The following is a 27,589-nucleotide window of genomic DNA, read 5'->3' as shown; positions in this document are numbered from 1 at the left end:
CAGAACCATTTATTTAGTAGTTATATATTATATATATATATATATATATATATATATATATTTTTTTTTTTTTTTTTTTTTTTTCCCCATTACAGGACTAATAAAGGCCATTTAATGTTATCTAATCTAATTGAATTTGAATTTTTTTTCCAAATGTCATGTATCTATTTAGATGTTTTGTTTATCGCAGACGTTCGCCGATCTAACTGCTAGCTGTTAGCACCTGCTAAACTGTTGTGGTTTTCTCTGCTGCTTCGTCCAGTTAGACGTTCTTCCAGTTCGAAGGTGGAATTCTTGGAGAACATAACACAACTAGTTGAGAAGTATTTGTGTTGTCAACTGTCTGTCTAGACCAGATCCAAAAAAGCACTGAACAGAAGTGTCAGCCATCTTGAAGACTGGGTCACGTGACCGAAGGAATGGTCAGGTCTGGACGGAGGATTCCTCCTCGGATGAGAGCAGGAGTCAGGGGGCGACTGGATGTCACCAACCGTATCTCCAGCCCCAGTTTGCTCAGGTGACCCGCCAACCTCCGCGACTCGCCACGGGACACGTCGACACTGCGGTCTCCAGGTAACCGCTTCACCTCCACTGGTTCACTCTGAAACCAGATCTGGGATCAGCCTGCCGAGGTTTGAGCCGGGGGATTAGGATTGTATTCGAGGGGGGCGGGGCACATATCTGCTTACATTGGGCCCAATTAGCAGCACAATGGGGGGGTTGTGAAGAATTAGTGGCCTGGTTGTGGACACACATCTGTTAATTACTTGTGTTAATAAGGTCCCTAACAATAATTATCGCTGGGGGGAGGATAGGGGGGGGGACTAATTGTTTTTAAAACACTGACAACATCAATTAGCAACACTGCTCACTGGCTCCGCCCACACTGGCCACCCAGACTGGCCGGTTCTCCTCTGAGTCCCTCCAGAAGGACTGAGGCCTTCACCCTCTGGCCAAAGGTCGCGACCTCAGGTCAGACTTGAAAAGTTGAGGACGTTTCTGAGACGCTCTGAACGACGCTCCTCTCCGTTCTCTCCTTCCAACACACCTCCAGTGTGTTTGCTAGTCATAAATTCCGGGCACGGGCTGTGAACCTGCACCTTTGTTCATATGAATATATCGCGCCTCATTTGCATAATCCACTGCAGCACTCGGCGGCGGCGAAGATAAGCGGCGGTCGCCGTGTTTCTCCTGGGAACCGCGGAGAGCCGATAAAACAGGAGGGAAACTTTTCCCGGCTGGAGTCGGAGTATGGCGTTTGAAATGCTGTTTGTTATTTGTCAAGGCAGCGCGCGTGGTGGCGCCGAGCGCCAGGATCACACGAGCTGCGGAGAGGAGCCGCCGCTAATGAGACACCTGTGCGGTGAAAAGTCTCTTCAGTCTGTGTGGAAATTGGCCTGTGGGATGGAGCCACCACACTCCGACATCCTCCCTGCTGCGCTGCTGCATTCCCAGTGTGTGTGTGGGTGTGTATGGGGACAATGGCGACACTTCCTTTTGGCCTAATAGGCACTGAGCCTCCACCATTGTGGCCTGTTTAAGGCCTCCATTGGCGCTCGCTGGGAGCCCCCCTGCGCCCCCCCTCCTCACCCTACTGTAAGACTTAATGAGACACAATTACTCACCCGAGGAGTCCTGCAGAGGGCCAATCACAAAGAGCCTCCCGGACCCCCATGTGAATGACCACTCCACGAGAAAGGGCCCGGGAGGTCGGGCACAGAAGCTCATTGTGCCGGGCGCAGTGAAGCCCCCTCACCAGGAGGAAATATAAATGTTTTTATTTCATGGAGGTTCATCATTAGGCGCTGGAAAAGGGGGGAGGGGGAGGAAGAGTGACAGGTCGGACGTGCAGGAGGAGAAAGGAGGGGTGGAAAGACAGAGAGGTGAAGAACTGGAGTGGGCTGTGGCGGCGTGGGAAACGCCGGGGTTCAAATATGTGCCAGTCTTTTCTGTCAAAACTGTGAGAGTGTTTGTTCAACAGAAAGGTTTCGTCGCTAGTTGTTTTTATCGCAGACATTTGGCGATCGCGAAGGACGACCCGTTTTGTTTCAGTCAAAATGTTGTGATGCTAGCAGCGAGCTGCTAGCACCTGCTAAACTGTTGTGGTTTTCTCTGCTGGTTCCTCCAGCTGGAAGTTCTTCCAGTTCGAAGGTGGAATTCTTGGAGAACCTAACACAACTAGTTGAGAAGTACCGTAATTTCCTATAAGAAGCTACTTTTTTTCTCACGGTCTGAACCCCGCGGCTTATACAACGGTGCGGCTACTATATGCATCTCAACTTGGTGGTGTCAGCCATCTTGAAGACTGGGTCACGTGACTGAAGGAATGGTCAGAGCGCAGAATCTTCCTGGATCCCTCCTCAGACGAGAGCAGAAGTCAGTGGGCGACTGGGACGATGCCGGTCCTGACCCGGGCCCACTGACCTGCTCACACACACACGCTCCAGTGTGTGGCGCCGCTCAGAGCTGGACTGAACCCCCTTTGTTCCGCGGTGGCTCTCTTAAGCGCAAGTTGAGGCCTGCAGCCATTCCACTTTGGATTTGGAGCTTATCACGTGTCACCCAGCCAAGTGGGCCAGAACCGGACCTCTTCTGTGGAACACAGTCACCTGAACGTTCTCGGACCTGAGCGGGTTTGTCAGAGACTTCCAGAATCACAGTACCGTCCTGTCGCCTCCTCTGCTTCAGTTTTAGGTTGTTGAAGTGCAGGTGTTTCTTCAGACGTGACATGAGAACCAGTCTCACTCCCCAGTGCTGTGAGCAGCTAATCATTAGCCAGAGTTCACTCTCCGCCACACTTGGGTCCTCCGTCACCACTCGGTCAAACATTTACCAGCCAGTCCAGTCCGTGCACTGATTTACACCCCGCTCACTTTACAGCTCTGTGTTCAACTGTCTCTCTCTCTGGCCCCTTACCTGTCTCCCTCCTCTTCTTTCCTGTTTCTGTCCTCTTCTTACCTGTGTCTCTCTCCTTTTACCTGTCTCTCTCTTCTTATTACCTGTCTCCCCACTCTTCTTCCCTGTTCAGCTCCACTTTTTACCCGTCTCTCTCCTCTTTCCTGTCTCTCTCCTCTTCTTTCCTGTTTCTGTCCTCTTCTTACCTGTCTCCCTTCTCCCTTACCTGTCTCCCAACTCTGCTTCCCTGTTGTGGTCCACTTTTTACCTGTCTCTCTCCTCTTTCCTGTCTCTCTTCTCTTCTTTCCTGTTTCTGTCCTCTTCTTACCTGTGACTCTCTCTTTTTACCTGTCTCTCTCTCCCTTCCTCCCTTTCTCTCTCTCCTCTTCTTTCCTGTTTCTGTCCTCTTCTTACCTGTGTCTCTCTCCTTTTACCTGTCTCTCTCTTCTTATTACCTGTCTCCCCACTCTTCTTCCCTGTTCAGCTCCACTTTTTACCCGTCTCTCTCCTCTTTCCTGTCTCTCTCCTCTTCTTTCCTGTTTCTGTCCTCTTCTTACCTGTCTCCCTTCTCCCTTACCTGTCTCCCAACTCTGCTTCCCTGTTGTGGTCCACTTTTTACCTGTCTCTCTCCTCTTTCCTGTCTCTCTTCTCTTCTTTCCTGTTTCTGTCCTCTTCTTACCTGTGTCTCTCTCTTTTTACCTGTCTCTCTCTCTCCCTCCCTCCCTCTCTCTCTCTCTCTCTCCTCTTCTTACCTGTTTCTGTCCTCTTCTTACCTGTCTCCCTTCTCCGTCTCCCCACTCTTTTTCCGTGTTGCGCTCCACTTTTTACCCGTCTCTCTCCTCTTTCCTGTCTCTCTTCTCTTCTTACCTGTGTCTCTCTCCTCCTACCTGTCTATCTCTTCTCTTACATGTCTCCTTCCTCCTCTTCCCTGTTGCACTCTACTTCTTACCTGTCTCTCTCCTCTCTCATGTCTCTCTCCTCTTCTTTCCTGTTTCGGTCCTTTCCTTACCTGTCTCTCTCCTTTTACCTGTCTCTCCTCTTATTACCTGTCTCCCCCCTCTTCTTCCCTGTTGCACTCCACTTGTTACCTGTCTCTGTCTCCTCTTACTTGTCTCTCACGCCTCCAACTGTCCTTCACCTCTCTTACCTGTCTCTCTCCTCTTCTTACCTGTGCCTCTCTCCTTTAACCCCTCTCTCTCTCCTCTTACCTGTTTCTTTCTCTCCTGTCACTTGACACTCTCACCTGTCTTTCCACTCTCTGTCCCTTTCTCCCTGTCTCTCCTTCTCCACTTATCTGTCTATCTCCTCTTCTAACCCGTCTCTCTCTCCTCTTGCTTGTCTCTCTGGCGTCCAACGCTCCTTCTAATCTCTTACCTGTGTCCCATCACTTACCCGACTCTCTCTCCTCCTAGCCGTCTATCTCTTCTCTTACCTGTCTCTCCTCTCCCAACCTCTCCTCCATCAGACTTTGTCCCCTGCCTCTAAGCATCTCTTTATATCTTTTTATGAGGCAGTCAGCTTTTTATATGATCATATTTTGGATTGTTGTATGTTTTTCTGTCTTTTATGACACAGTTTTTGACTCTTTGTGGTGTTTAAGGTTCAAGTTGGAGGTTCGACTTCTATATTTATTCCGCTCATCCTTCTTGTCGTGTTCTTTATAATGTGGACCGTAACTGAAACACACTCCCATCATTGTGTCGCCCGTCACTGTGGACACAAACCCCTCAGCATGAATGACGACTCAGCAAAAAAATCTTCATTCTCCAAACTGCAGCTGACGATATCTTCCGGGTCCAAAAGTCGCTGCAATAATGGGCTGGTTCTGGTTCTGTTGCGGTCCAAAGGTTGTGATGCAAACACACACGGCGAAAGTTTACGACCAGTTAAAACGCCTGCGTTTACTGCTGCTTTTTTCAAATAAAAACGTTTGTGGAGTTGAAGTCTGAGACTTTCACAAGTCGACGTCATGTAACATGTTTAGGAATCTTCCATAAGATTATGACCGCCGAGCATATGCAGTTACACGACTCAACAAAATAGATCTATTTACACAGAGAGTCAGAGACGCAGGGTCTGGAGGAACATCTGTCACTCAGGCTCGGTGACGGTGGTGTTTCCCCGCTCCTGGCTCTGGTGCTCACCGTCTCCAGCCATTGTGGACATCCCGGGTCCCCGGCTGGCTGGGCTAAATGTCTGAGGTGAGATAACATCGCTGGAGGAAATTCCGCCCGTGTTGCCAGGCTGCTCAGTTTTCTCTGTGCCGCAGCAACAATGTCCATCCTTCATGCGTGGCAGAGCGGCATCCTAGATCTCCGCCGGTCCCTCGTGAGCTTGCTCAGAGAGACCGAAACCCAATGCCCGAGTCCCAACCTCGAGGGCTGAGGGGGACACAAGGACAGAAGAGTCTTGAAGTCTTTTAAGGTGCACACTTGGTCTCTACCTGACCGGTGATCTGTGCCAGGCCCTCAGGTGACTTCACCTAAAAGCCTCCTCCATCATGTTCTTTCTAACAGTCTCCCAAGGACTCCTCCCACATTCACCCTGTCTCCATTTTATTCCAAACACAAAATGAATCCTCCAGCGTCCGATCTTCTCCTTGTCGGCTCCGAGGTCTCCATGTGTCCCTCCGGCTCCTCTTCCTCCTCCATATTTGTTTGCGGCAAGCGACCCTCGTGTGACCTCTGACCTGGGCTCCAGAGTTCAGCGGGACTTTTCTCCTGGCGGCACGGACTCTCCAAAAGTAGAGACACAATCCTAAATACATAAACCCAAGCGGAGCAAACAGCCGCTCCTGCCCAGACAACAACCCGCTAATCACACACAGAAAGGCTGAGTGTTGGTTTCCACGGCAACCAGGTCTGTTGTGGCGCCGTGGCAAGAGATGCATTCGAGAATCGAGTTAACAACTGCAGCTGTCTTCGGCTTCGCTGGAGTCTTCCGATCGTACAAGAGCTTGACACGTTCCTAAACCAGAGTGGAGGCTCGATCACCTCGACCTTCTGTGGTGGTGCTCTACTCTGAGTCTCTGAGGGACGAGCAGGGCTCATGGAGGAAGAAGGATCAACTGATTTATATAGTCTTTTTTATGTTGTGTAAAATACTTTAAGTTATTTATTTAACATTATTTATTTTTACCATAGATATTGATTTAGCGTTACATTATTTTTTTCTGTTGAATTTACATTGGATTCTGCTTTTGGTTTTATGGAATTGGATAAAGTTAAATAATATATTGAGAATAAAACAAATAAAAAATGACAAATGTTTTAATTAATGAATTAATGCAATAAATCAGAACTATTGAGATGAAACTGAACTGACAATTATAAAACGATCAATCTGTATTAAAATCAATTAGATTTGTAGCAAAGTATATTGATAAACATGTAAAAAGAAAAAAAAAACAAGCTAAAAAACATGGAAACTTTTCAGATGAAACTGAAAATGAAAGGTTGAAAACCAATATGAAAAAAATAAATACACTGATAAAAACACTGAAATAAAGACAAATGTGGAAGTTTTATTTTATTTTAATATTAGTTATTATTTTATTTTGGATTTCAATTATGAGCAATGCATTTATCCATGTAAAAATATAGGTTATAAAAATGTTCATTTAAGATACAAAGCTGAACATGTAGTTAAGATGGAGAAGCAATATTTGATGTCAAGTTGACAATAAATAAATAGTTGAATATTATGTCATTATTATTAGTGAAAACTTTGTGAAGTAAAAAAAATGCATATGCAAATTTAGAAGAAAAGGAAAATACTCATCAGGAAATGAACATTTTGTACAAATTTTAAAATAAAAATTACCCTTCAGCTGTGGAGTGAAATGTAGTAAATAAAAGACAGATGGATGAAAGATGAAATATTTCAGTTAAAAAAAATCAGTTCAAAATGGATTTAAGGGACTGATGAGAAAAAATATTCATAAAAAAAAAAACATTTTCATTCATTCAAACTCACCTGAGTCCTTCACCTGAGTGGCGGAGACTGAAGGACGTTCCAGGAACACCAGAGGATTCTGGGTAATCCTGTCAAGCGTTCGAACCTGCTGGATAAATTCCACACAGAGGTGACGAGTCGACCCATACCAGACCCACACACACACACACACATGCAACACACACCCAGGAAAGTTAAAATGTTCCTCAAGAAGCATCTGGTGTGAGGAACAGTGGAGGTGCATGCGGGGAAGTTTTTCTTGCCGGAAAATGCTCCTGAATACTTTGCTGGCTTGAACTTTTCTGATGAGAATATTTGAGAACACAGTCTGACTATATCTCTCCAGGAAGATTGAGCTTCTAAGTGAGAGGAGGAAGTGTCCTGTAGCTCAGCTCTGTCTTCACAGTCGGAAGCATATTTCAGTCACCAGCCAGTGTTGTGTAACGTGTGTGTGCTGAAGTTTGTCCCCAGATGCAGAGAGGTTCAAGTCGTTCCTGACTTGGAGACTTGTCAGGTCCGTCCGTGTGGCTCCCCAGGTTCCGTGGAAGTTCTGATAAATATTAACTGGCAAGTTAATTAATGAGCGTGTGAGTGTTTACCCACGCTGCAGATGTGTGTGTGTGTGTGTTTACGGACCCGTGTGCACAAATGTTTATCAGATCGGGTCGCACCACTTCACCCTCCAGGAAATGAGCTGAGCTGCAGACTCGCCTGTTATTTTAAGCCGAGTTACACATCATCCGATATCCGTCCTAAATAGCTTTTCCAGCCTGGACGTCCCGAGGCAGACGGGGAGGGGGTTGGGGGGGACGACAGGTTCAGCATGAAGCCGTAAGAAAACACGGCGAGGACCAGGGAGCCTGCCAAAAACCCCAAATCCCAGAGAGCAGCTACTTAGCCTCTCTGCAAACATTTACACTGCAGGACGAGTGAGCGCCGGAGCGGACCGGGTCCTGCTGGATCACGTCACTCAAACTCAAGTGGACCGGTCCCAAGTGTCAGTCAAAGTCAAGTCGCTCAAACCAACTCTGAGTGGACAAGATTCCACCTGCCCAAAACTTCAGCCCTCACTTCCCGGAGTGAAGTGAGGACTGAACTCCGGGAAGTGAGTGAAGTTCCCCCCAACATGGACGTCAGAAGCGAACTGAGGACTAGGGAGTCTCGGGAGTCGGAGAAGAACAGAGCTGACTTGTTTGCAGCGGCGCCGCGTAACGTGTCCGCCGCTCTTTTGTCGCCTGGGAACAGTGCCGGCCTTCAGCCTAGGACCGGTCGTTGACAAGGCCAGAACCTCGTTAAACCGAGTCCGAGTTAAAGCAGCAGGTCGTCGCCAGAGACGCGAATGAATTGTCGGGTCTGTGTTGGACCGGAGCCGTGTTTACCACCGACACGACGTCAGGGCGGCTGAAGAAAGACCGTAATCATGAGGTGGCGGAAGGCGTGTCCGACCTGAAGTGACTCGAGACGACCAACCAATCAACACGAGGCTCCAACACTTTTTATCTTGTTGATTTATTTTCCATCTCAAAGTCTGAGCTTGGTCCTAAACACTTCATACCAACCTCTTTGAGTGACAATATTTGGTCGTCCACAGTTCTGAGTTGAAAAGTTCAACAGAAACTGGTGAAGTCCAGGTCTCAACTGTGGCACTGTACCAGCGCTGGGGGCGTGTCCTCCCAGCTGAGCTGCATCACGCTCGCTTCATTCTGTGGCGACCGTTTGTTTGTTTGTTTCTAGTGTCAAAGCTGTGCTCTCGACTCAAGACTCGGCTGTGGTCATGTGACCGGCTCCTCCTCACGTCTATTGTGAAACGATCAGTCGACTCATTAGGTCTCCTGCCGAGTCATAAAACAATCACGGGTGTGTGTTCACGCACGCGTCGCCTCGTCCGACACACACACATCGTAACGTTTACAGTCCAAAGTGTGTTCTTTTATTGGGGGGGAGGGACCCTGGCGGTGCGTTCAGGGACACGCTAGCTCTGAACGTGGGAGGACACGGTCACCGTGTGTGTGTGTGTGTGTCTGTGTGTGTGTGGGCCGCTGTCATGACCAGGAGACTGATTGGATGGGAGGGTTTGTGTCAGTGTTTGCTCTGGTTAATGAGCGGAAGGAAGGTGAGCCCCACACACACACACACACTCGCAGAGTGGAGGTGTGTGTGTGTGTGTGTTGAGGGCGAGTGCCTGGGGGTTGACGTCCCACCTCTGGATGATTAGTAGTTGCCTCTTGAGTAAACACACGTCTGAATGAGGAAGGAAGGAAAAGACGGAGTCTTCCAGCAGATGGTCACATGACCGGAAGCTTATAGCAATCTGGAGTTTTGTTGAGCATCAGCTTTTATCAAGCAGTCAAACCCATAAACCTGTCGGGGGCGTGTCCTCAGAGAGGAGCTGACTGACACACTTGTTGTGTAGTTGAGGTGACAGTGTTTCTGACCTTCAGCTTTGTTTTTTGTTTACTGTTTATGGTATAAGCATTTTTCCTGTCTTTCCCTACAAAATGTATTCATGAAACAGCTAATTCCATTCATTCATGTTTTGGTATAAAGTTAGTTTTGTTTCAATGTTTTATTTGAAATATTTTGTTGTTATTTTTTTTTAAACCTCTTGTTTTTTCCCCTAAATTTTCTTTCTCTTTAGATATTTATCTGCATTTTATTTCTTCTTTCTATTTCTTATTTATTCATATATTTTTGGACATTTTGCTTAACTGATTTCATTTCTTATTTTTTTATTAATTTATTTATTTTGTGAGGCTGTTGTTGCTTTTTTTTAACCGAAGTTTTGTTTGTTGCTATAAAACAGCATTACGCTTTAATTTATTTATTTTTACCTATTTTGCATTTATTTATTTCACTGAAAATCCAGCCATCCATGCCAGCTGGTGCCGGGGGCGTGTCCTCTGAGCTGAGCCCCGCCCACATTCATATACAGTCCGTCTGCAGGGAAACACAGAGGTTAACGTGTCCGAGGAGGTTGAGATGAGTCTTGCTTCTGCTCCTTGTTCAGAAGATCGAAACATCACTGAGTATAAGACGTTAAACGGAGTTGCATCACTTGTGTAAATAATCTTCCATCCTGAGAGATGTTTGGATGTGACTGATCTCCAACCGACTGTCGACTTGTCGAATGTCGTCACGTCCGAGTTCTTAAATCTTCTCCCAGAACGTTCGGCTTATTTACAGGCTGATTATTTATCCCGCCGCTGAGAACCCGGTGGCAGCGACTTTCCCGCCAAGATGAAGGCAGCGTCGAGAGGCCGGGCTGAAGACGGTGAAGTGACAGAAGAGGGCGGGCGTCAGATCTGACTCCAGCGAGAGTCAGAGTTTTCAGCTAGCGGAGGGAGCGACGACGGTCGCTGCTGTGACTGAAGATGGAGTCGCCCGCTGCGACCCACTTTCATCCGTCACGTTGGAGTAGTTGGAACCGTGAGTTGACGAAGAAGTGTTTCCAGTTCCCCCCCAAAATGTGGGTCCCCCGAGGTCAAGTCTGTGGAGAGTGAGCTGAGCTAGAGGGCCACTCTCATCCCCACATGTCAATCATCACCACTCGTCTTTAAGATTCAACAAAAACAAATAAAAACAAAAGTAGAGTAACATGGACTAAAAAACACGGAATATTGAAAGGGAAAATGGATAAAACTATTTTAGATAAATAAACCTGTCAAACAGGAATCATTGGAAAAGGTTTGGGTTCAAATCGGGTTTTCATCAGGACAAACTGCTGTGCTGAATAATTCAGGCTTAATAAACTTAGAGTTTGTTTTCCTCTGCTGGGATCACATTTCTTCATTATGTCGCCTCACATTCCAACCATCTGTCCGCCCTAATAGCCGGATCCCCTTCCCCTCGCTGGTTCTGATCCAGATCTCTTGGAGCGGACCCGTGGTCTCCACCCGGGCTGTGAACCTGGAGGTGCGAGTCGGCAGGAACAGGTGCCCCCTTCTCTCGCCCCAGCATCAGTTACAGCCATAGCCGCCTATCAGAGTGGAACACGGATTGATTAACAAGTCAGATAGACGCACCCCAACCGCCAACTGTTGCCTCCACACCCCCCCCTCACTAGACCCACCAGCACCCCTCCCATATGTGGCGAAGAGATTGCAGGTCTAGGGTTACCCCGGGCCCCCTGCATACCACATTTAAAAGGGTGGAAATGGAATTAATGCATCTGTTAAGAAGTCGACTTCTGCATCCTGAACCCCGCACCCACCCCCCCACATCTTTCCCACCGACTCTCCCAGGCCTCTCAGAGTTCAGCGCTCCATAGTTGAGGGGCCGCTGTTTCTTGTGGAGTCACTGAGGTGTGCGACTCTGACACCAGGTCCAACCTTGGTCATGTGACCTGATGGTTGTTTCCAAGTTTCACGAATTCCACCTTTTCATTTTGATTTTTTTTTTTCATATTTCTTGTTCCAGATTTTGTTTAAAAGTTAGGCAATTTTGTTTAAATTACTTTATTATTGTTACTTTTTCTTTTTTAGATCAAGTGTTCAAAGTTAAGATTTTATAGTGGTAAAAATAAAAGTCTCAACCATCAATTTAAAAAACAAACAATGAAGACAAAGTCATTTTGAAATAATTGATATTTTTCAAATGCATTGACAAGAAATACAATGAAAATTTTAAATTTTAAAAATACATTTTAAAAAAAAGTGAGCAGAGGTGTCCACGGTGCAATGTCTTCACCTGATCCTGGACTTCAGGCTGGTTCAGCTAAAACGTTCAGCATCTACACAATGGTGGACCTACTCAAGCCTCTTCTCCTTCATTGATGTTCTGGATCCCAGAGAGCTCTGGACCTGGTTCTCCTCAGGATCTCAGATCTCACTCCATGAATGCCAGACCCGGATCATCGGGCAGACTTGTAAACCTGATAAACAAAAATAAACTGTGCCTTCAGCACATATTTGCCGACACCTCCTGGGGTTCAGCCCGACCTCCTGCCCGGGCGAGCCGGGTCTGCCAGAGTCCATTAGAACGGGACGAATCCAATAAGACGTGTGAATGAGCTTAATTAGAGGGGCACAGTCCGCCCATGTTGGTTTGTTGTCCTAACTGATGGTGACGGGGCGCCGGCCGAGACGCCCCCCAGAGGGGACCGACTAAGCCTGTTAACACACACGCACACTCACACAAATGAATGGCAATGTAGAATTCTAATTGAGTGACGTTTTAGTTTTCAATTAATTGAAGTTATACGAAGTTAGAACCCTTTATTTCTCTCTCATTTGCATGATAATAAAAGCTAATATTTGGGTCTGATAGTGACTTATAACCAGTTTAATCTCCAAGTGTTTTTCACGTTTAAATGTTTCAATAAATGATGACTTTATCATATTCAAATGTGTAATTCAGTTGCACTGATTTAACTCATCTGAACTCTTGTTTTTATTTGTTTTTTTTAAACCTTCATCATTTCTCCTTCACCTCAGTTTGCGGAGCTTAAATCGGGGGCAGTATTTCTTCACCTGATTCCTAGTGTCATTCAGCGAGTCCTTTCCAGTGTTAGTCGTTAGTGTGTATTTGTGAATGGCTCGTGTTGACTAGCTGAAGCGCGTTTGTTCTGGACTGTCTGCCCGCTAATGACATTCCTCCTTAATGGTTCTATTGTCCCGTAACAAGCCCAGTGTGTATTGGGGTCCGGGGGAGCGACGTTCTAAACAAACACCTCCAGAAGCAGCAGTCAACGCTCCTCCCCGCCCCTGCGGAGGAGTGTCCTGGCGGCCCCGGTATATAAGCGAACGCGCCCGCCTTCCACACAGACACCGCGGTTCAGCTCGAGTCCCGGACATCAGCGTCTAGAATGTGCGCGGCGGAACATCTGGCGTAACAGAGCGCGACGATGGAGCGGCGCGTCCGCGGCTGGTGCGCGCTGCTGCTGCTCAGCCTGCTCGTGCACGCGTGCCGGGCGGCCAAGGAGCTCCAGTGCCAGCAGATCTCCGTCCCGCTGTGCAGGGGCATCGGCTACAACTACACCCACATGCCCAACCAGTTCAACCACGACACGCAGGACGAGGCGGGTCTGGAGGTGCACCAGTTCTGGCCGCTGGTGGAGATCAAGTGCTCCCCGGACCTGCGCTTCTTCCTGTGCAGCATGTACACGCCGATCTGCCTGGAGGACTACAAGAAGCCGCTGCCGCCCTGCCGGAGCGTGTGCGAGCGGGCGCGGGCGGGTTGCGCCCCGCTCATGAGGCAGTACGGCTTCCCGTGGCCGGACCGTATGAGGTGCGACCTGCTGCCGGAGCACGGCCACCAGGACACGCTGTGCATGGACCACAGCCAGAGCCAGACCACCACGGCCACCCCGGTGGTGGCCAAGCCCAGCAGCCGCCCGCGGAAGCCCCTCGGAAGCCCGGGGAGGAAGCCCAAGCCGCCGGGCTCCTGTGAGCCCGGCTGCTCCTGCCGCGCGCCGATGGTCCCGATCACCGGCGAGCACCACCCGCTTCACAACCGGGTCCGAACGGGTCAGATCCCCAACTGCGCCATGCCGTGCCACAGCCCCTACTTCACCCCGGAGCAGAGGACTTTCACCGCGTCCTGGATCGGACTGTGGTCCGTCTTGTGTTTCATCTCCACCTTCGCCACCGTGGCGACCTTCCTCATCGACATGGAGAGGTTCAAGTACCCGGAGCGGCCCATCATCTTCCTGTCCGCCTGCTACATGTTCGTGTCGGTGGGCTACATCGTCAGGCTGATCGCCGGACACGAGGAAGTCGCCTGCAGCCGGGACCACATCCACTACGAGACCACCGGACCTGCGCTCTGCACCGTCGTCTTCCTGCTCGTCTACTTCTTCGGGATGGCGAGCTCCATCTGGTGGGTGATCCTGTCCCTCACCTGGTTCCTGGCCGCTGGGATGAAGTGGGGCAATGAGGCCATCGCCAGTTACTCCCAGTACTTCCACCTGGCCGCCTGGATCATCCCCAGCATCAAGTCCATCGCCGTCCTGGCTCTGAGTTCCGTGGACGGGGACTCGGTGGCCGGCATCTGCTACGTGGGGAACCAGAATTTGGACAAGCTGCGAGGCTTCGTTCTGGCTCCTCTGGTCATCTACCTGTTCATCGGCACTATGTTCCTCTTGGCGGGATTTGTGTCTCTGTTCCGGATCAGGACTGTGATCAAGCAAGGCGGCACCAAGACGGACAAACTCGAGAGACTCATGATCCGCATCGGGGTCTTCACCGTGCTCTACACGGTGCCGGCCACCATCATTGTGGCCTGCTACTTCTACGAGCAGCACAACAGACAGACATGGGAGGTGGCGCACAGCTGCTCGTGCACGTCGGAGCAGGTCCAGGACAGACCGCTCTACGCCGTCTTCATGCTCAAGTATCTGATGTGCCTCCTGGTCGGGATCACCTCCGGCGCCTGGGTCTGGTCTGGGAAGACGCTGGACTCTTGGAGGACTTTCTGCACCCAGTGCTGCTGGGGGAGCAAAGCCGCAGGGGGGTCCATGTACAGCGACGTCACCTGGCGGTCCGGCACCACCAGCTCCATGTCCTACCCCAAACAGATGCCGCTGTCCCGTGTCTGACAGAACAATGTAGCCATTAGCTCACGGATGAGAACCCTCTGCAGAAGTGTCCTCGCCGTCCACACTGCCGTGTCTTAGGAGCTCGGATCAAGTCCGAGTCTCTGGTTCCGTCGCTGCCTTACGTCTTACGGGTCGCCTGTATTTATATAATTATTGCTGTACATTTGTATAAATCAAATCTAAGGTTGTAAATATGTTTCACTTTGATAGAAGATTTCTATTTTGAGAATAAAACATGCCTAATGCACCTGCTGACTCTAAAGGTCTTTTTTATTCTCATAGTGTAAAGCACGCTGATGCCACTACATATTTATTTATATATTTATTCAAACTGCGTTCGCCTGTGAATGTAACTCACATAGGGGTTTAACACGGGACTGGATCATGTGACTGAGTGAATCCTGACTAGGTGGAGTTGGAAATGACGGATTATTCACCTGATAATATCCCTCAAAAACAGAAACCTGTCATCTTTCCTGCCAGTGTGTAACAGCCTGCAGGTGATCTATGAACTCATGATTGGAATGAGGCGTTAGCAGAAGTATTTACGACACGGTGTTGGATCATTTCCGAGATACTAAACTCTGACTCACCAACATCAGATATCAACTGTTGCTGGTCTCAAGGTCATTAACTCCAACGCTGTTTCACTTGGATTCTGGAGGAGCCGCACATGAAGTGCTGCCAACACAGGGCCTTCTACGGTGTGGCGCCTCAAGGACACACAAGTCTACATGTTTCTTTTTGTTTCTATGGTTTGTTTAAGGTCACAGGTCAAAAGATATTTGTGTTTTGACGTCTCTTTCATTTTGAGTTTTGAGGGACTTTATTGTCTTTCTGTAGCTTATCATCACTGGGTCCTTCTCATGTTGCTTCACACTGACTAGAGTGTTTAATACTCTATTTTTTCTGTTACCTTAACAATTCTTTTGCCTGTTTAATCAACTTTTATTTTCACTAGTTTCCCTCTTCGCTCCAAATCCATTTAAGAACGCGTTTGCTGCCACCAAGCGGCCAAAGATAGTCAACGGTTCTTGGTTTTCCGTTATAAAAATGTACACACTGCTCTCTGTCGCCACTGTGTGGTGGAGTAGAGTATTACACTGTTGACCTCGGCAACCTCAGATTTCAGCGCTCGCTATTTTCGAGGTGTGGAAACCAACACGACGTCTGCAAGGACAAGGAAATAGTTCGGGAGTGCGGTGACAAACAGTGAGGAGGTCACACACACGTACACACAAGCACAGGTCACCAGGTTGTTTCTCTGACCTGCTGACCTCTCAGTGACAGTGCGAGCTAATGTTGCTGCAGGTCTCAGCTGCTCTGAATACCAGCCACGAGGTCGAGTCAGTGACACGGCCGGGGTGAGGCGACTCGAGTCCAAACTGGAGTCCTCAGCGACAGCTAACCGAAACACTTCTCCACTGTCCAACACAGAACTGTGGTGTAGCAGGACTCCCAGCCACCGGGGGCAGCGTGGAAGGTCACACACATTAAATAATCCTGTGAGAGACTGGATTCAAGTTTGTGTGTGGTTGTGAGAGAAGGAGAGGTGGAGTCTCAGTGGGGACATGGCACACATGCGAGAGGTCCTCAGCTGGGTCATGGCGGGACCTTGTCCCGGGTCAGAGGTCAGTGGAACGAGTGAGTCAGACAACAGATGGACTCAACTCTACACTCAACACTTCAGATGAGTTCAGTTTTATTTTTTATGTTTTTATTTTTTAGAATCTTGGTGATTTATTTTCAAAATTACCCCAAAAATACTTCAATTTTGCTCAGATTTATTTGATGAAGTTGAATTGAAAATGTTCTTAAATAATTAAAGAAAAATAAACTGGTTCCAGACACTTTTGTCTGTGGTTTTTACTTTTCTTTTTCTAGTTTTCCAGGCTTCAACTCTCATCACATTATTGCTTCATAACTTAATGGGTTTCCATTTTAAAATGTATTTTCTTTTTCACTCCTTTCTTTTCTTCTTCTCTGTGTCATTTCAACAACAACTTTATTTATCTCAAAAGCCTTTTATCTTGTTTTTTTCCTCATCATTTTACCATGCAACATGACAACATATTTACAGTCATAACACAGTGTTTGACTAGAACTGTAGAAACGATGTTCGAGAGTTTGTGGGTCTTGAGGGGTGGCGCCCACTTCACACCCAGGCCCTCCTGTCGGGCGGGGAGTCGGCACTTGGCTGACCCTTGGTGGTGGTGAACTGACTGGTGCTCCTCACACTTGCCGGTGTCCCTGGCGTCTCGGAGCGAGGGGACACCGGGGGCTTCGGTGGGCTGTGGTGAACATACTGAGGGGATCCGAACGTGCTCATGGGGGTTGGTGGTCTGGAGAAGTCTGGCCTGCACTCGGGCAGTCGCCTGTCAGGCGTTGATAAGGACCGCCTGAAGCCCGGTCCACCGTTCAGCTGGCGGTGTGGTGGAGCCTTAGCCTCCTCGCTGGCCAGGGTCTTGGTCGGGAGGGTCCTCTTGGTCAGGAGCACATCGGTGTCCTCAGTGGTCACTGTGGTGAACACGCTGCTCTGCTCTCCTTTGCTCATCTCCTCCATCAGCCGCTGTGTCTTCTTCCTCCACCTCAGCATGGACTTCAGCGAGCTGGCCAGGTCCAGCAGGCTCAGCAGGACGGAGGTGGCGGTGACGCCCAGCATGAAGTAGAGCATCAGGGTCTTCTCCGTCCGCCTGGAGATGTAGCACTCCACCCCGGAGGTGCAGGGAGCCTCGTAACACAGGAAGCTTTTCGGAAGGGACAGCCCGAAGAGGAAGAACTGCCCGGCCCCGAAGACCAGCTCCAGGAGGATTCTAACCACCACCACCAGGAGGTAGGCGCAGAAGAAGCGGGGGACTCCCCATTCAGGGGCGGCTTTACTCAGAGACAGCTCCTTGGAGGAGCCAGTCTCCAGGGCCAAGGGAGACCCTCCCCGGAGCTGGTCGTGGAAGTAGACCGCCCCGCAGTGGCGGTACGACAGGATCTTGTGGGCGACGTAGCTGGCGAACATGACGTGAGGAAGGCAGAGGAGGATAAGGTGGAAGAGCCAGAGGCGGAAGATGGACACAGGGGCGAAGACGTCGAAGCAGACGTTGGAGCAGCCGGGCTGGATGGTGTTGCAGATGAAGCGCTCCTGCTCGTCGCTGAAGAGGGTGGACCCGGCCAGCAGCAGGACCAGCAGGCGCACCACTAGCATCAGCATCCACCAGGCCTTACCTGCCGAGAGACGACCGGTCACTATGTGCTGCACTGCCCCCTGCTGGACAGGAGGACACTGCAGCGTGCGGCTCAACATGAGCTATTCAATTCAAATGTGAATAAAATCTGCAGAATTAATAAACCTAAAATCAGTATAGAAAATATTTAGGCGAAAAAAACTGAAAACTAAATCACATATATGACTCATCAACAAATGTCAAATATTGTTTCAAATTAGTTGTTACAGAAAAATAATTTATTGAATATTGAAAGGCATAATCTAAGATATTGTAAAAAAAAAATTTGAAATAGAACATATATGTTCATATATAACATATATAATTAGATGTATAACTAAATAAAAGTGGATTTTATTTTAAATCATAAGCATGAGGAAAACATCAAGAGCGTGTTCCGGACGGACCGGAGCAGTTGTAAACAAGAGCGAAACAACACTTAACTCCAGTGTCATGTTCTAAAAAAAAAGCATTGAATATTTGTCAACGTCCTCCCGCTGGACTCACCCGTGAAGGACACGCTGTGGTTGAGAGTGATGAAGAGAAGATCGGCGGCCCCCATGGTCCTCCTGAGTCCGGGTTGATCCCATAAGAGAGGAGCTTACGTCTGATTTCCCCTTCAGCTCCGTCACCTCTGGTTCCGCTCCCCGACTGTGGGGAAGTTTCATGACTGGCAGCTGATCTATTCTTACCGTCAAAAGCATTGTTGACATGTCGAGGTGGCCGTTAAACTCAGAGGAGGAGGCCATGACTGCAAGACGCTCGGCTATTTCGGATCACACATCCAAGCAAGTGGAACCTGTCAACCTCAGTCCCTGAAGACTTTATGAAAACGATTATGATCAAGATAATAAAATGATCTGTGGATTGTCAGTAGGTGTGAGAAGAAGAAAAGAAGAAGAATATCAGTCAGAGAACATCAGATGCAACAGTCCATGTGAAAGTCTGGACCCATTTCAACAAAGTTCAGACTGCGCCACTGTATAAATGTCTGCAACAGATATATGAAGTCTGTCAAGTGCTTCCACACAAATAGAGCATTTACAGACGCCAAACATGTGACTTCCTCTCTGCCTCACATCACACATGTACTGACAAGGAAATGCATTGTAACTTCAGACACAACTGTCCACAGTGGACCTCATTTCTGACTCACTCAGTCCAAGACTGACTGTGACTGTGAAATCAGACACGACAGCTGCTTCACCTACGTCGCCTTTATTCACAAACGTTTCCCAGTGGATAACAACCATCTGTAAAAGAAAGTGAAGGTGATGTTTGGGAGCTTTACTGTCCTTGAATGCATGAGATGATCCTCGACAACCGGTCCTCGTAACACGAACGTAACAAAAAGGTTAGCCTAGGTTAATACACAAATATATTAGAAAGTCCGTTTTATTACAAAAACACATCCATCAACGTTTCACAGTAAAATCATCACAGCTGTACAAAGTTAATATGCAAAACTGCTGATACCAGCTGAGTGGGTCATCTGGGTCCAGATTCATGGAGAGCCGGGTCTGAGAAATGTGTCGTCCGTTTTCGGGTTTAAAGGTGTGGAAGGATGTTTTTCAGAAGGTTTGAGGTTGGATCTACTCATGAGAACTGCAAGTGTGATCGAAAGAGAGCAGCAGCGACGGAAGAGTAGTCGCTCACAACACAAGTATCTGCTCCAAACACCAGTCAGTACGACGAGTAGTCGCCCAGATCTCCATCAGGACCAGATTATTTGAGTGATTTGTTATGATAAATACATGCTCAGTGACTTGACACGCTTCTTGTTGTGAATAAATAAATCATACTGCAGTTAAATTGAAACACTCTGAGTTGAATTAAATGACATGATTAATACAAAGCTCAAGTCTCCATTGCTAAATGTGTGAAGATGAAAACGCTAAATCCAAATTATTATTATTATGAACCCTAGTATTCCACCAAGACATTCTTCATCAGTAGATTAAATGGTGGTGGTTGACCAAAAGCTGGCGGAACAATTTAGTGTTTTCAGTGATCACTGATAAATGAGACGTTTATTTGACCACTTCAACATCGATAGTGTTAAACGCGTTATTTTGGTTAAAAAAAAAAAAAAAGGATTGACGAATGACGTTTCAAAACCCTCCAGATGCCAAGCAAAGCTCTCGCTCGCATGGATTTATCTGTCATCGCTTCATGGTTTAACCCTCGTATTTCCTCCGAATAAAAGCACAAATGGCAACATTTTAACGCAAAAAAATAAAAGTAGGAATCATTTTATGTCAGTAGAACTCCCGTGTTCAGCAACATTTCGCTATATTTTACACTTCTTTTTAGCGTTAACAGAACGCTGACAGGCCTGTGGCGTCACCGCTCCCTGATCCAAGTGAAATGTGGGATAATCTGATGGTTTTCCCGACAGGTTTACATGACAGACAAGAGGAAAACAACAGGGAATGGCAATATTTAAAGTTATATATCAGCTGAGTACCTGTGTGTTCGCGGTTAGTTTGCTGTCGATAATTACATACGCTTGATAGAACTACTGAAACCAACAAATGTTGATCGGTGTGAAGTGTATATTGAATACTGGAACGTTATTATCGTCAAAATATGAATAATAAAGTCATATTAAACCTAAGACTTCCTGAGTAACAAGAGAAATACTGTAAACATTGAATAAAAGTCTCCATATCTAGCTAGTCGAAGCAAATAAATAAGCAGAAAGGATTCCTGTGCTGAAAGAGTGTGGTTATGATCAAGCAGGTGCAGAGAAAGAAAAGCTGACATAAATAACGTGGTTGATTGTTAATAGCGAAGGCGAACAGCTCCTCCTCCGTGAAGGTCCGGCGGATGAAGCCAGGGAGGAGTTCTGAGGCGTCGCGTCCCCGTCCACAGAGGAGAGGAGGCACGGAGCAGGCGTCTCAAACGCCGTGGCTCGGACGTCCTCAAACTCGTGCCTGTGATATGGCGGTTTGTGGCGTCAGCTAGGAGACGATGGCAGGGACCCATCTGACCCCGCAGAGATTGTCCACACTGGCCCAGCGCTTCCTCGCCGCTCGCCTCACCTCCTTGTACTTGTCGTCGCAGAGCCTGGAGATGGCCTGAGGAGAGGAAATGGGAGCGACTCGGTCAGACAGGCAGCGGCGGGTGCGCCGGCAGCAGGCGGAATCGCCCACCTCCAGTTTCTGGGCCTTGTCTCTGCTGAGCGGCTCCAGCGGGAAGCTCAGGTTGTTGGCCTCGGAGAGCGAGCGGAGATCGAAGTAATACTTGGCGTAGACGCTGGACGGCACGTTGATGTTGAACTGCAGCAGCTCCAGAAACTGACGCTCCAGCTCGTTCCTGAAAGCAACACGCTCAGCTTAGACGATCTGAGGGGCGTTGGCCAGCTCCCCCCGACTCACATGTCCTCCACGGTGATGTCCTTCAGGATCTGACAGTAGTCCACGTTCCACACCGCCTGGTCGTCCCACACTTTGGAGGCCAGCAGGATGGCGCCCAGCACCATCCGCTTCCAGTTGCCCGGGCCGATGTCGATCTCCGCGTACGTCAGCAGTCGCTCCAGGTAAACCTGCACAGCCACACGTCAGGACGACTGAGGACACGCTCAGCCGCGGCCGGCTCCCACCAGGGTGACGATGGCGCACTCGGACGTGAGCTGAGCCGCGCTGAACAGCGTCCGCACAAATCTGTAGATCTGCTTCTGCTCCGGGTCGTGTTTGTCGTAGTCCTGCGGCACCTCCGACTTCTGAAACCCACAACATTCGTCGGCCTCTGACCTGAACACTGTGAGCTACAGGAGTCAAGTTAGTTACAGAGAGAGGGTGAAGTTTCTCGTCGAATATGTCCAGCAGCATTCCTCCGTCCGGGTCTCTGAGAGAGAAAATAATGGATTTGAGACCTTTAAATCCGAACTTTTTAGTACGGCAGTGTGGAGAGGTCACCGCTAGGTGCCGCTAATTTACAACACACATCAAACACAGTGGTACCTCGGTTTTCGAATGTCTCGGACTTCGAACAAATCGGAGTTTGAACAAAAATTTCGAGATTTTTTTTTGCTTCCCGTTAGTTACATTTACTGACTGTTTTTTCTTCATAATGAGGTGTAAAACCTTTCCTGTCTCCACACTGGACCGTGGTAGAGTGTCACAGGGGAGGTGCTCGCTCTCCACACCTCCACTCCAGGGTTTGATGTCCTGTTGTGGGCTGGATCTGGGACAGGGATGAGGCGAGTCTGGGACAGAGCGTGACTTGGTTTATGACTTTGTCACAGCCAAACTGCACAGAAGCGCACATTCAGAGCTGGACACGCACCGGGCACCTCTTCACTTCTGGAGAGACCTCACTCACTCGGCAACCCCTCCCACCTGCAGCAGACACTCTACATTCACTCCTACAAAAGATTATTTTAAAGCTTGGGACGCATTACTTCGATTCAGATTTCAAACGAATCGCTTCTCGAATGGGGGCCTTGAATGGATTGTGGTCGAGAACCGAGGTACCACTGTATTTCAATTTGAAGTTTGAAGCCATGAATTGATCAGTTCTTCAGTAAAATATTAGTTGCGTTACAAAAAAGAAAATAGACAACATACCGGTTTTTGATGTGATAATAAATCGCCAGGGAAACACTGCAATAAATAAACATTCAGATGAAGTGAAGTGAAGGCGCAGCACAACTTGGCGCTCTCTGTTGCCTCACCATTTAATGGTGTACTTCAGGTTGGGCTGGCTGACTGTGTTGTCGTCCAGAAAGATGGTGGAGCAGGAGCTGTATTTCCGCCTCGTGGGTAAGTGCTTCAGACATAGATTGAACAGGTGTTGTGAACATCATGATCGTGGTCCACTCCAATCTCTACAGAACTGAGTCGCTCAGTGGGTTAAAAACTCACATTATTGATGAAGAGGCTCTTCCGCTTTTCTCGCACTGCAGACAAGAGAAGACAGAAACACGAATGATCTCCTGCAGACTATGAAGTGACGCAGAGCGGAAACGTTCAGAAACAGAAAGCTGGAAATGTCTCGTTCAGCCACGAGAGGGCGACAAAAACCACACCGAGTTACTCACCGTTCCTGCTCGGCACCTCTGAAACAAGAGGAACCAGGATTTAGTCTCGACCTACTTCGGAGCCTGCCGCCACCATTCACTCACCCCAGTGGTGCAGAACCATCACAAGAGAACAGGTAAAGAACCTCGCTTCGCGCGAGACTCACCATCAGTCTGGGATTTGCTCAGGAAGATGGTGCTGGCCCGCGGATGGTCCGAGGGGTTGTACTCCATGTTGATACCTGGTGAGACAAGTGCGCACGAGTCAGCAGGGAAGAGGGACAATATTAAAATCTTCCCGTTTTTCGCCTTAAATGCATTTTTAAGCTTGGATTTATTCTGTTTTTCGCTTCAACACAATATAGGCTTTTGGAATAACATGGAAATGAAACTAGTGAGAGAAATAACTCTGTGAAACAGAGCAGATATCAGAAAAGAAAAATGAAAGATATTGAGAAAACACTGAGGAATATTAACTTACAAATATGTGAAAGGTACTTTTGGGCTGACAAAATTCTCTCCATCTCGGAGACAATTACAGTGAAACCCGTTTTGTCGAGTCAAACGTTTCGGGTCTTGGTCAGCAACAGCTGAAACTCGCCGTGTCAAGTGCTGTCATGTGATATCTGCCACCGCTGCTGAGCTTTAACGAAAACCCGCCGCTCAGGGAAACAAGAGACGAGCCGTCTGCCTGAGTGCTGTGACATCATGAATAAACAAGAGGCCGCACGGACCAGCCGCCATCATGGTGTCGACAAACAACACAGAGGGGTTGAGAACAGTTAGCCAACCCACTGGAAACCGTCATTTACGCTCCAACTACTCAGAACGATGCAAAATATAACAGTATTTTCTATCTGCGCTACAATTCCAAAACACCATGAGACTGAATATTTACAAAGCTTACTTCATCACTCATTTCTGCAAATTTGAAAATAATGTCTTATATTAAGATAGAGGTGGAAACTATAAAAGAAAACAGAGAAGTTTCAATTATTTATATCACATTTACTTCATCATATTGTTTTCTATAATGAGAAGTATATCATTAATAATTGCCTTTAAAAAAGGGATCTGAATCAAACTAAAAAGAAGAAAAGATTAGATTTCAAATTAGAATATTCCACACAATTTAATTGCAAATTATTCTGTTGAGAAAATCTTTAGTTACATTTGAACAGAAAAAAACTGCTGTGCGATTAAAATCTATTGACAGCGCTATTTTGTACTTCCATACAACACAATAAATGACAAATTAATACATTTAAATTCTACTGAGAATAAATTAGATTTTTTTTTTTACTGACATGTAATAGTTTTCTTCTTCAAATATTTTCCCAAGATGAAGTGATGCCAACAAAATACATTTTAAAATAAATAAAATGTGGGGGAAAAAACAAAGACAAATACGGTTTTCAACTACTCATTAAAATTCAAAACTAAGTATTGCAGCAGCCAGCAGGAGCGTGAGAACTTCGTCCTCCAACTATCTTTCGCTCAATAACCCATCAATGTGGTCTTCAGCTGAGGGATCGATGAGTCAGTTCACATGAGAACAAGTCTGCTCCTCCACGTGTCCAGACTGTTCTCCTTCACGAGCCTGGGGTTGCTTCAGATCCTCCCTCACCAAACCGCCGTCTGAACACGGGTCTAAATAACTCAGCTGGAGGGAAGGTGTGCGTGAGAGACACCATGAAAGGAGGAGCAGCCCAGCAGACGTGGCTAATGCCAATTTATTCACTGGCTCACAGGAGACGCTGATTTATGGACTAGTAATGAAGTCGTCATCTGCCGTGTGTTCGTCACATGACGGTCCATAATATTACGACCACCATATGGTGCACATGACTAGAACTGGACGAGCCTGCCAAAACTAGAGTGCAGTCCTCAGCTCACTATTAAAAAAAAGAAAAACAAGGTTGTGATTCTACTGCATCACTTTACATTCGTGAGGAGCCAGGCGTGCATGTGACCCTTGACCTCAGACGCGGACGTCACTCATCAAGTCCACAACACACTGGGACTCTGGGCACTGAAGTTTCTGCCGGACACAGCGATCCACACGAGTGTCGTCAGCTGACGCAGGCTGCCTGGCTCAAACAACAGCCATATTAACAGAGACACAGCAGGCTTTGTGCAGCGGATCAGATGACGGCCATGCTCTCCCCTCCGCTCTCCCTCCGGGGTGAGGTCACGCCGCAGGGTTCACGCTCTCCATCTCACTCGCCACACCAGCAAGTGCCTCTGAAACTCAACTTAGAGGCAGAAACTACACTGTAAACAATTTGCAGCGACATACAGGCCTGAATCCCTCCCGACCTTCAGATGGAGGCGTTTAATTCCTGACGTTCCAACATCCCCCGAGGTGCTCACTCTGCTCGTCTATTGGGCCGCTGAAGCCCCGGCACTGATGGTAGCCGAGCTAATCTCCGACACACCGTCTGGGAACTCATTCGACACGCTTCATTCACGAGTCGCCCGCATCTCCCCCGAGAGCCGACTGCGGCCGTCAGTCACCCGAGTCTTCTTTGTGCTCTCTAGTCAGCTGTCGCTCTGTTCACAGCTGCGAGTCAGAGACCAGAACCGTTTTCACGGCGAGGAAAGAGCTGAGCCAAAAGACAAAGCTCTCCATCGACCTGTGCACCGACGTCTTCGATTAACATCCTGTTCTTGCTGGACACAAGAACAGGAAGTTCTCCCTCCTCGCGCCTCGTGCGTCTCGGAACATTGATACAGTTTGTCTTTCTGACAGTAAATGGGTCGATTGTGATGCAGATCAGCGCGTGTCAGTGAACGGGGGAGGGGCAGCGTCGTGTTCCACAGTTCAGTTCCACTCGGAGAGACAACAAAGACAGACTCAAAAGTGCAAACAAGAATCTGTCCACAGTTTGTTTACACTCTTCCAAACATGTCGGGAACTTTCCAGGAACAACACTCTTAACGCTACTTATCTTTGCACGGTTGCTGGCTACCAAACCTGTCGACCTGGGGAGCTGCATTAGCACAGCAGCTACCTCGGCGCATTCTTTCTACAGAGTACATTCTCAAAGCTTGGCTTCCCACCGTTAGCCTGTTAGCTACGGACTTATCACTTCAAGATACTTAAACAATAGCAGTTAGCAGTCCCATTAGCCTGTGACGTCACTTGACACATACCACTACAATCAGACTTCAGTTATTCACAACCTATACGCATTAGCATAACAGCTAAGACAAATTCACAGTAGCATTTCAGCTCTGTAGCAAAGCCAGTTGCACTGAACTTCATCAGAACATAGGCTCATATCATGTGCTAGCATATAGTTTCTTATATGAACGTTTTTTATTTGTCTTCCAAAAATCCTGCGGCACGTTAAATTACCAGGACAACAATGTGAAACACAGCGCTAACTCGGATCTGCCACTCCCCTATGTTCAGCCTGCAATGGAGGTGGGCGGGTTCATAGCTGCCCTGGAGGCGGGGTCAGGCACATTGTTACGCATCATGGTGAGAAGAACTTCATATGTGAAACATGAGTGAGTCAGGAAAGGTGGATCAGTGGCTCTAAAAGACCAATCCTTTTGTAGCGCATCATGCAAGCTAGCGACATAACCACTGAGGGATATCTGCCGTTACATAGATTTAAACATTGTGCGCTGCATGTGCATCTTTAGCTTAGCACACATAACACTTTGGCTAATTATAAAATGAAGTCAGAAACGATGAAACCAGAAGTTACTCTTAAGCATTGAACAAACATGACGATTCTAATAGCAATAATAATAAAGCTTCACCTATAAAGCACTTTTTAGAGCACTGCTCACAAATACTGACTTGTGTTAAGTTGGCATTTAGGACCCATTAGAGCTGAATGTCCAGTACTCATGCGCTCACATCATTCAACTATTTGAGAGTATAAGCTGCAGCTAACTTGGTGCTAGCGCTTCACTTCAGCTACATTAGCACTCCCAGCTAGCTGCTACATTAAAGGCTGGACTCTTTTAAGTTTATGTCGATGACTGTCCGGTCCGGTTCGGAGTCTCGAACCAGGGGTTCACATGCTACCGAGCACAGGACGTGACTCGACTGATGTTTACTTCCTCCAACTTCAGTGTTCGGCTCATGCAGAATCAGTGGTTCCCCATTACCGTCGACGTTCTCTCGGTCGCTGATGTGCTGCAGGTTGCACGCCGTCTCCTCTCGGCTCAGGTCCGAGTCCTGCTGGTAGGACTCCAGCCGCGAGTGCGCATTTCTGCGGATCTTCGGGCTCCCAGACACGCAGCAGGAGGTCGAGCCTCCCATGTCGGCACCGAAGAGACGCGCACTTTCTTATTCTGGGTGAAAACAGGCTGCGCAGCCCCTCCGAGTCCAGCCGGTCACCATCGATCAGCAGCCCGCTGACGGAGCCTCCGGAGGAGCGGCGGCCATGAGTCCTGGATGTCGGCGTCACCGCTGGCGGCCTCAGGCGGCGCAGCATCGCCCGAGAGGACGCATCCTGCTCGGGGTGGAGATGGGCGGCGGGTCGGTGTTGTGGCTGGCTGTCAGGGAGATGAAGCGACCGGGGAAGGAAGGGAGGGCCGCTGGACCGGAACAGTTCCGGTTCAAGTGGGCGGAACTGAGTCAGACTGAGACGTAGGAGGGGCGTGGATTTAAAGAAAAAAATGTTTTTATTTACGTCCTAAAACGGACAAACATATTCAATAGATGTTGAAGTAATCGATTCATAAAATCATTTAATATTAACTACTGTGAATTTGTTTCATAATTTAACAAAACGGTTGCAAAAAGTGATGATTAATCGAATACATGTTTGTCTATTTTCGCACTACTTGTTATTATTATTATTGAAGTTAATTACATTTTAATGCAATTTTACATATTTGTTTTTATTCGCGTGATATTGAGAAACAAGTGTAATACTGGCCCCTGCTGGTCAGCTGTGAATACCACGTCTACATTCCAAATATATTGGAATCGTCACTCCTCCG

The 27,589-nt window shown here is 48.0% G+C and overlaps 3 protein-coding genes across 5 annotated transcripts; 1 reads left to right on the top strand and 2 right to left on the bottom strand.

Annotated features, from left to right (window-relative positions):
• The first annotated feature begins 12,628 nt into the window (after positions 1 to 12,628).
• Positions 12,629 to 14,622, top strand: LOC128769332 (frizzled-8-like). The gene has a single exon (XM_053882968.1). It carries the CDS (start codon positions 12,692 to 12,694, stop codon positions 14,381 to 14,383), a length of 1,692 nt encoding a protein of 563 aa, XP_053738943.1. The 5' UTR covers positions 12,629 to 12,691; the 3' UTR covers positions 14,384 to 14,622.
• A 1,916-nt stretch (positions 14,623 to 16,538) lies between these two features.
• LOC128769728 (gap junction delta-4 protein-like) lies at positions 16,539 to 18,226 on the bottom strand. The gene is made up of 2 exons (XM_053883684.1): positions 18,106 to 18,226; positions 16,539 to 17,599 (listed from the first exon to the last, which is right to left on the bottom strand). Exons 1-2 carry the CDS (start codon positions 18,158 to 18,160, stop codon positions 16,539 to 16,541), a joined length of 1,116 nt encoding a protein of 371 aa, XP_053739659.1. The 5' UTR covers positions 18,161 to 18,226.
• Positions 18,227 to 18,809: 583 nt separating this feature from the next.
• On the bottom strand, positions 18,810 to 27,170 carry LOC128769954 (cyclin-Y-like). 3 transcript variants are annotated; one of them, XM_053884114.1, is made up of 11 exons: positions 26,750 to 27,169; positions 22,789 to 22,863; positions 22,643 to 22,660; positions 22,467 to 22,501; positions 22,277 to 22,371; positions 22,170 to 22,205; positions 21,390 to 21,447; positions 21,203 to 21,322; positions 20,979 to 21,145; positions 20,754 to 20,916; positions 18,810 to 20,678 (listed from the first exon to the last, which is right to left on the bottom strand). In XM_053884114.1, the coding sequence occupies exons 1-11, from the start codon at positions 26,901 to 26,903 to the stop codon at positions 20,562 to 20,564; spliced, it is 1,038 nt and encodes a 345-aa protein (XP_053740089.1). In that variant the 5' UTR covers positions 26,904 to 27,169; the 3' UTR covers positions 18,810 to 20,561. The 3 variants fall into 3 exon arrangements, with proteins under 3 accessions (XP_053740089.1, XP_053740091.1, XP_053740090.1); XM_053884116.1 differs by lacking the exon at positions 26,750 to 27,169 and adding an exon at positions 23,103 to 23,160; XM_053884115.1 differs by lacking the exon at positions 22,643 to 22,660 and having other exon boundaries at positions 26,750 to 27,170.
• Positions 27,171 to 27,589: the final 419 nt, after the last annotated feature.

This window comes from Synchiropus splendidus, chromosome 13 (genome assembly GCF_027744825.2).
Source record: "Synchiropus splendidus isolate RoL2022-P1 chromosome 13, RoL_Sspl_1.0, whole genome shotgun sequence".
Taxonomy (NCBI): Eukaryota; Metazoa; Chordata; class Actinopteri; order Syngnathiformes; family Callionymidae; genus Synchiropus; species Synchiropus splendidus.
Note: the sequence above shows the minus strand (reverse complement) of the source record. Positions and strands in the feature narration are given on the sequence as shown.

Bases quoted from the DNA above. Each gene is read 5' to 3' on its own strand.
- LOC128769332 (XM_053882968.1), top strand. From the start codon at position 12,692: ATGGAGCGGCGCGTCCGCGGCTGGTGCGCGCTGCTGCTGCTCAGCCTG.
- LOC128769728 (XM_053883684.1), bottom strand. From the start codon at position 18,160: ATGGGGGCCGCCGATCTTCTCTTCATCACTCTCAACCACAGCGTGTCC. The intron at 17,600-18,105 runs GTGAGTCCAGCG...GTCTCTCGGCAG, and splicing joins CCACAGCGTGTCCTTCACGG to GTAAGGCCTGGTGGATGCTG.
- LOC128769954 (XM_053884114.1), bottom strand. From the start codon at position 26,903: ATGGGAGGCTCGACCTCCTGCTGCGTGTCTGGGAGCCCGAAGATCCGC. The intron at 21,323-21,389 runs GTAACTAACTTG...TGTGGGTTTCAG, and splicing joins AGAAACTTCACCCTCTCTCT to AAGTCGGAGGTGCCGCAGGA. The intron at 20,917-20,978 runs GTGAGTCGGGGG...TGTTGCTTTCAG, and splicing joins GACATCACCGTGGAGGACAT to GAACGAGCTGGAGCGTCAGT.